Here is an 8,300-nt window from a genome sequence, read left to right on the forward strand (position 1 = left end):
CCGTGCTAGTAGGGGGTTACTAGCCGATATCAAGGTGCCAGAGGCTGTGTGTGTGTGTGTGTGTGTGTGTGTGTGTGTGTGTGTGTGTGTGTGTGTGTGTGTGTGTGCTGAATTCTGATTCTATGTACAAGAGAATTCATGCAGATTTTATAAGTTAAATGAGGAACTGAATTAATAACCTTTGATAAGCTGAGTTTGTGTTTTTAGTCAAAAGAAATTTTTTTCTGAGATAATTTTTTTCATACAAGACAGGCTTTGAATATATTAAAAAGCTAAGTTATAAGTTATCTTAGAGTATACTTCAGATATCCCAAGGCTGGATAATTCTATTCTCGTGAGCCTGAGGTGTGGAGTTGCCATAACAACCTGTTACAATCTCAATAAAATCTCTTAGAATGAAAGGCGTGGAATGTACAGAAACATTTTGTATCTAAGAACAAAGATAATTTCAGAAAGTAAAGTTAATTTTAATGTTGTAAATTCCTCCTTTCTCTGTATACATGACTGCACTGGCGGAGCACTGACCCATCCAATATGGCGGCCACCCGACCGGTGAGGTCCGTCTCGCGAGATTTGGCCCTCACGTGACTTCCAGTGGACTGTCATGGCTGCGGCGAGGAAGTTTCGCATGTGTGCGGTGTCTCCTTCAGGGAAACAGTCCGCGTCTGTCCTCTTCCTTCACGGCTCAGGTCTGTCTGTCCTCCTCTGTCCCTCTGTCCTCACTCCTCTACCGTGAAGCAGCCTCCTTTTAGTCCACTGCGCGTTCTTTACCGCTCTCCTTCATTCTATTAAACACTTTCCCAAATCATTCCTTGTTTTATTTTTTCTAAATTTTGTTGTACTCTTAAATGGTATAATTGGATTTTCAAATCACTGAAACTAACTAACAAAAAGGAAAGTGCATTAAAGTAACAGGCTTTTGGTGTGTTCAGGATGTCAGTGAAATGAGAATTTACCAGGTTAATGGGAAAAATGTCTGAAAATACAGTTATAGTTGGTAGTTCTGGAAAACTGGTTAAGTAATGTAATTACTCAGGGAAATTTATGGGAAATCATGTTTAGAGTAAATGTATTCTGCAATAAGCAACCCCATGGATTCTATGCACAACTTCACCACTCCCTGAACTTCAGGAGGCTATTTGTTTCCAGTCTTTCATGATAGGGCGAGCTGATTAATCCAGGTGTCCCTGACCTCTGTAACCACAACAGTAATGGTCAGACACACCTGCACTAATCAGCTCGTCCAACATGAAAGGCAGGAAGCAAAGGAGCCTCCTGAAGTTCAGGAAGTGGTTGAGTTGTGCACAGAGCCCATTGCACAGGTGAAAATCGATGGAAAATATATTGTAGCGACCATGGGGGTCGCTGTGGCGCTCTGCATGCCGCAGGGCATGCTGGGAGGGGTTTATGTTGAGCCGTTCGGATTCGGGGCCGCCAAGATGTTTATTTCTGTTCGTGTTGCTTCCTTTTGTTATTAGTTATGATTATTGTCTTGTTCTTATGTGCTGTTGCCACATATGTGTTATTGTGTGTTATTGACAGTCGTCCCTGTTTCCTCCTTGCAGGTGACACTGGACGGGGTCTGAGAGCCTGGGTGAAAGATGTCCTGGGCAGAGACCTGGCCTTCAGCCACATCAGGGTTCTTTACCCCACAGCACCATCTCGGTACGTCCTAGAACCAGTTAAGAACTGTCCTGGTGTCGACAGGTTCTGGTCTTGATGGACTGAAGCCTCGTTCATCAGTCACCAAATCCCTGTGAGGGGATGGGATTAGTGGCGTTTCTACCAGATTTCTAATGCTAGCATTCATAGATGAGCAATCGAACTGGAATGAAACAGAAATTTGTGAGTATTACTTTCAGTTTAATTAATCTACCAAATGGGAAGACTCATTCAAACTCACTGCAGTTTTACTGTCTGTAGACCAAGAAGCACATCCATAAATTTGATTACAAACATCCCAGTATTGTTACAATTATACATTATTTTGTTTTTTAAACTCACAATTAATATTGACTTCAGTTATTTTCTTCATACAGCTCTAAACACGACACAGTTATCTTGACACATGTTCACAGAGTTTTCTTGCTGTGTCCTCGGGCCTGAAGTGTGCTTGTTGTCCCGATGCCTCCAGGCCGTACACTCCCATGCGAGGGGCTCTGTCCAACGTCTGGTTCGATCGCCACAAGGTCTATCAGGACTGCCCGGAGCATCTGGAGTCCATCGACGACATGTGCGCCTCTCTGGGGTCGGTCATCCAGGACGAGCTGAACGCCGGGATCCCCAAACACAGGATCGTCATCGGTGAGGACCTGCCGTCACACAGGGCCCGGTGTGGCCCGGATCAGAGTCCTGAGGGGTTTTCCTGTCGGTTTGGCCTCGCTCCTCGACTCGTTGTCGTTTTCAGGACCTTCAGAAGATGCTGCGGTGGTTTTACCTCCAGCTGCAACAGATGTTCAGGTTCAAGCAAAGACGTTTTGAAGTGACAACAGAAACCCTTCATTACATATAGTGGGCCCGTTTACAGCAGTGCTCAGAGCCACTGGAAAGCTGCTGCTTGAAAATGCTGTTTACAGCTTTTCTGCAGCACGTGTGTGCAACGATGTGTTTTCACTTGAGATGTGGTGGTGTAAACGGGGCCTAAAGGAGGACTCGCCTGATTGGAGGGCCATTTAAGGATTTCAGAACCAGTAACAGAAGTTTCCAGTGAACTCTAAAATACCCTGACACTTATATATTCTCTCATGCATACTCCAGTTACTGTAGTAACAGCAGCAGCATATTAAAATCGGGTCCTCTGGTTTGGTTTGGACACATCTTGAGCTTTGTAGAGTAGAGGAAGCAGAAAACTCCTGTTCTGGACACAGACTGTATCCGGATCTGAGAAGACTCCTCCTCCTCCTCCTCCTCCTCCTCCTCCTCCTCCTTCAAACCCTCTAACAGTGAAGATCAGACCTACACCCCCTCACCTCACTCATCTGCTCCCCTCCCACACACACACACACACACACACACACTCTCTCTCTCTCTGAGTGACACCGCAGTCCATCTTGGCAGGTCTGCTCCTCACCTCCCCCCTGTCATGATATAAACTGAGGAATGCCTCATCGGGTTACCGCGTCCTTTAAAGTGCTGCCAGCAGATAATACAAAAGGGTTTCCATCGGGGATTTTCAGGTCGCGAAAAGCTTTTTGCATCAAATACTCTGCTTATCAAGTTCACGTACAAGTAACCGTGTACTGAGAGCGCTGAGCGTTCCCACGGGACGGGCCGTGGCGTGGGAGTCCCGCCAGGCCCGACGACCCAGCATCCAGTTCCAGCGAAGGGAGGAGAGTTCTGAGCAGGAGTTGAAGAGGTGAACGCGGAGTTCACGCTCCACCACTCGATGCGATGCACCTGTAGGATGTGTGCAGTTCTTCTTGCGCACACAGGAAGCGGTGCGACCGCGGGCGCCGGAGCCTCTGCTCGTTTCCCAAATAAACCCGATTTTCGCATGAATTGCGTCGAATCCCGGACTGCAGGGTCGGATCCAGAGTAAACAGAGGAAGCAGCTGCCTGGAATGGTCATTACGGCTAACTGGATACATCCGGAGCGGCGTGCACGCGGTTTGCACGTGAGGCCACGCATGGCCTCCCTCCCCTCCCCCGCCCTCCCGCCATGTGTTTCTGATAAAGCGTCGCAGTAGCAGCGCGGTTCCAGATCAGACCTGGAAGAATGAAGCAACAAGGTGCTGGAGACAAAACGGAGCGCGGATGATTGACCCCTCAGCCCGGGTGGAGCTCGGTTTGGACCTTGGTTCACCTTTCCTCCTTTCCAAAGATCAGACACCAATCAGCCTCATGTCCGTTGGACCCACATAAGAGAGACTTCACTGAGCTGCAGCAGCACAAGTCGGCCAAACAGTAGAATCAGCTTCGTTTCCCTGCATTTAATGAGCAACATCAGGCTGAACTGGGTTTAACAGACCTGTTGGATCAACCTTTGACCGTTACCTAAAGCCTATGTGTGAGTTATACAGTAAATCCATGTCTGACCACCCAGTATCATATCTAATGTACCGTTCCTTATATTTACAATTTCACACAATTACGTTTCAGCCAGCTGTCATTTAGAAAGGTTCATCGATCCGAAGTGAGTCTCAGAAGGGGAAATGGTCAGAAATGCAGTGGTGGTCCAGAGGTTACCGGAGCTCGCAGGGTCAGATCCCACTGTGGACAGGTTGAGCAAGACCCTTGACCCTTGACCCCATTCGCTGTCATGGCTGCACCTGCACATCCCAGAAATAAGATGGATAAATGATTTTAATAATAAATTGCTATGTTTACATACAGGAGCAAGTTTCTTGCGGTGAGCTAATTTCATGTGTGCAAACCAAAAATACTTAAGTTAGCATAAAAGGAAAAAAATATGACTTTGTTTGCATTTAAAGAGAAATTAGATCAAGATTGCTTTTTAAAAATAGTCCCATGCATGAATGAAAAATACTTTGTTTTTGGCCCCTTTTACACGACAACATTCCAAGGGAAAACATGTCGTTTTTACATGGACCAGGACCAGGAGAATCTAGACGGGAGTCATGACACCCTGGAGGAAAACATGGTTCTTATTGTCCTTCTACTGAGCGTGTGCAGTAAGGGCGTTTTCAAAAACTTTCATTGGCTGGGAGCACCGCTGTAACCGGGCTCCTGAAACCCAACGACAGCTTCCTGTTTTCACTTGAAAACGCTGTCATGTAGACAGGGCCTGGTTCTTCGGTGTTATTCAGTGGAAAGGTTTCGGATGGTGGGATCACGTGGTCACGTTTCAGCCCTGAAGCGGCTCACGGGGAGCCTGATTTTCCATTTCCAGGCGGGTTTTGCCGTGTTGAGAATGGTGACGTTAGCGTGTGACTCCAGGTGATATGATGGAGATGGTGACAGTGATTGATGGCTTCCTGGTGAAAGTGCTGAACTGCAGGAAGCAGCCCAGGTGCCTCCCGGTGGACACACAGGGCCAGCCATGTGAATTCCACATGCCTTCGCTCTCCTCAGCTCCCCAGCAGGATGATGGGCACTCGCACACTTTCCCAGATGTTCGCAGTGTGCCTACATGCACCCAGATGTGTGAGATTAAAGACAGACTCATGGCTGTTTATTCCAGGGCAGAATAAAAAAAGAGCGAGACCCGATGATGTGGAACTAAGAAGTCCCATCCATCTCTCGTTTTTGAAATATTTTCCACCGCTGGCTGAATTAAATGCTCTGAGTTAGCTTAAGTTAGTGGTGCAGAGGGGAGTGCCTCCACGACGGGACCTTTATACACACTTATTCAGTGAAGCAGGACCAAAATTAAAATATAGTTGGCTACGTTTATTTGGCTTTTAAAACTGGACCCGTGGAAGTTGTTGATGTTTGTTTTTCTCTCTTGGAAGGTGGCTTTTCGATGGGCGGAGCCATGTCGTTCCACCTGGCGTGCCGGCAGCATCCCGACGTCGCGGGAGTCTTCGTCTTATCGAGCTTCCTCAACAAAGACTCGGTGGTCTACCAGGTACAGCTCCGAGTCTGGAGGAGGGAAATCGCTGCTGCCGTTCCACATTTATCTGTGAGGCAAACCTGCTGAGATGTATCAGCCTGCGATAGCCTGCCACCAGTCGTGCTTTAATGACTCACTGTCACGTTTAAATCTTAGAGAAAATCCCGAGTGGAAAAGTCTTCATGGACTTGATGAAAATGCTCTACTACCTGAACGTCACACTATTCCTGCTGAGCGACTTGTTTTATATCTTTAACCGTGTTGAAGTGGGTTTGTTTTCAAATTCAAACTTCTTCTGGCTTCAATGTTCCGTTGTAAATGTGTGTCTGCTCTCTGGATGTGCTGTCAGGTGCCACAGTGATTTCGGTTTGTGCCTTTCACGTCTCTCTTGGCATTCCCAGTGCAGATGGCGACAGATATGACTCAGACATGACAGTTCAAAGCAGAGACGGTGCAGTGAAGACGCTGCAGTCGCTCCAAACAGCCCTCGGTGGAGTCCGTCACTGGAACCATGGGACCGGCCTCAGATATACATCAGAAACAGCTGTAGATGGGGAGAGCGATAGGACTCAAACATGTTCTTTTTCAGAAAAGGGAAGAAAATTTGTTCTCGTGTTCAGACACCAGCAAGAAGCTGGAGATCAGAGAATCTCAACATGTTGATACCGAATGTAGGATTTCAGTTTGTTTCTGTAGCTTAAGCTAAAGGTTTTCTGCTGTGTGTGTGTGTGTGTGTGTGTAGGCGGTGGAGGAGCGCCTCCAGGCGGGGCGGTCGCTCCCTGAGCTGCTGCAGTGCCACGGCACCAGTGACGACCTGGTGCCCCACCAGTGGGGGGAGCAGACGTCGGCCCTGCTGAGGAGGGCCGGGATGAACGCCAGCTTCCACTCCTTCCCCGGCCTGCACCACGAACTCTGCCTGGCCGAGATGGAGCTGCTGAAGAGCTGGATACTCAGCAGACTCCCCGACACCGGCTCATCCTGATCAGAGCTGCTCGTTCCACTCAGTATTTATCAGTGAATTAATTTTGTGAAGGTGCTCTGCTGTAGTTTTTCTACCAGGCTCACCAGAGACGGGCTCCGAGGTGGGTGCAGGAACAAATCTGCTGGTTTCCCATGTATAGAGGGAGGGTGTAGTGATGCCCTGGTTCCTGGACATGGATTTGGGTTGTTAATCTCAATAAAGAGGGTTTTTTTTATCATTTCAGATATGTCCAGATACACACAAAACACATATCTCCAATGCAGGAATGAAAAGAAAACAAACACCATTTCAACTCTCTCACACAACCTTAGAGTCACTCTTCCCCTTATGATGACCAAACATCATGAGTTGTGTTTCATCTAAGTGTATAGATAGTTTAATGAAATCAAACCACTCTTTTTAATTTATTCTCTCCTGAGGTAATTTTCTCTGTGAGCTGCTCTAAACTCTCCCTGAACAGAAAGTATTTCTGTTACCAGCAAACAAGTGTTTTTGGTGTGTTTTTGAGATTTTACACTCGTCCTGAATGTACAGAATAAAAGGCGTTGGTCCCTTTGTGATCAATGGTGTGTCTGAATATTTGTTTGTAGCAGCTGTCATATTTCACAAACTCTCATATATGATCACTGATTTCAGTTATTAAAGGGCTGTATCATGCAAAATTCACTTTTTGTATATTTTAACCTTGCTATATAGTTATGTATTCCTCAAAAACACCCCAAAGCGTTTTTTTCGTCCGTGCCTGTGTGTTTGAGCTTCCCTCGTTGTGCTGCTCAGAGAGGCAGCCCCTCCCGCACCCGTGAAAACGTCACACGGTGAAGATGTTAAGAAAACTCAAAAATCCTATCTCAAAATATTAGAATATTTCCTCAGACCAAGTAAAAAAACAAAATTATAACAGCAAAACAAAATCAAACATTTGAAAATGTCCATTAATGCACTCAGTACTTGGTTGGGAATCCTTTTGCACGAATTACTGCATCAATGCGGCGTGGCATGGAGGCAGTCAGCCTGTGGCATTGCTGAGGTGTTATGGATGCCCAGGATGCTTCAATAGCGGCCTTTAGCTCGTTTGCATTGTTGGGTATGGTGTCTTTCAGCTTCTTTTTGACAATACCCCACAAATTCTCAACGGGGTTCAGGTCAGGGGAATTGGCAGGCCAATCGAGAACAGTAATGCCATGGTCAGTACACCAGTTACTGGTGGTTTTGGCACTGTGGGCAGGTGCCAGATCATGCTGGAAAATGAAATCATCTCCATAGAGCTTTTCAGCAGAAGGAAGCATGTCGTGCTCTAAAATCTCTTGGTACACAGCTGCATTTACTCTGGACTTGATGAGACACAGTGGACCAACACCAGCAGCTGACATGGCTCCCAAACCATCGCTGACTGTGGGAACTTCACTCTGGATTTCAAGCAACTTGGATTTTGCTCCTCTCCAGCCTTTCTCCAGACTCTGGCGCCTTGACTTCCAAATGAAATACAAAACTTGCTTTCGTCTGAAAAGAGGACTTTGGACCACTCTTCAACTGTCCAGTGCTTCTTTTCCACGGCCCAAGTCAGACGCTTTTTCCGTTGTCTTGAGTTCAGAAGTGGCTTGACCATGGGAATACGGCTATTGTAGCCCATTTCCCGGACACGTCTGTGAACGGTGGCTTTTGATACCTGGACTCCAGCTTCAGTCCACTGTCTTTGAAGCTCCCCCAAATTCTGGAAGCGGCTCTTCTTCACAATGCTGTTCAGCCTGCGGTCATCTCTCTTGGTTGTGCAGCGTTTCCTGCCACATTTCTCCCTTCCAACAGACT

At 47.0% G+C, this 8,300-nt stretch overlaps 1 protein-coding gene across 1 annotated transcript; it reads left to right on the forward strand.

Annotated features, from left to right (window-relative positions):
- Nucleotides 1-590: 590 nt before the first annotated feature.
- Nucleotides 591-7,069, forward strand: lyplal1 (lysophospholipase like 1). The gene is made up of 5 exons (XM_030102619.1): nucleotides 591-689; nucleotides 1,566-1,665; nucleotides 2,135-2,304; nucleotides 5,412-5,527; nucleotides 6,255-7,069. Exons 1-5 carry the CDS (start codon nucleotides 605-607, stop codon nucleotides 6,492-6,494), a joined length of 711 nt encoding a protein of 236 aa, XP_029958479.1. The 5' UTR covers nucleotides 591-604; the 3' UTR covers nucleotides 6,495-7,069.
- The last annotated feature ends 1,231 nt before the right edge of the window (nucleotides 7,070-8,300 follow it).

Source organism: Salarias fasciatus, chromosome 11 (genome assembly GCF_902148845.1).
Source record: "Salarias fasciatus chromosome 11, fSalaFa1.1, whole genome shotgun sequence".
NCBI lineage: Eukaryota > Metazoa > Chordata > Actinopteri > Blenniiformes > Blenniidae > Salarias > Salarias fasciatus.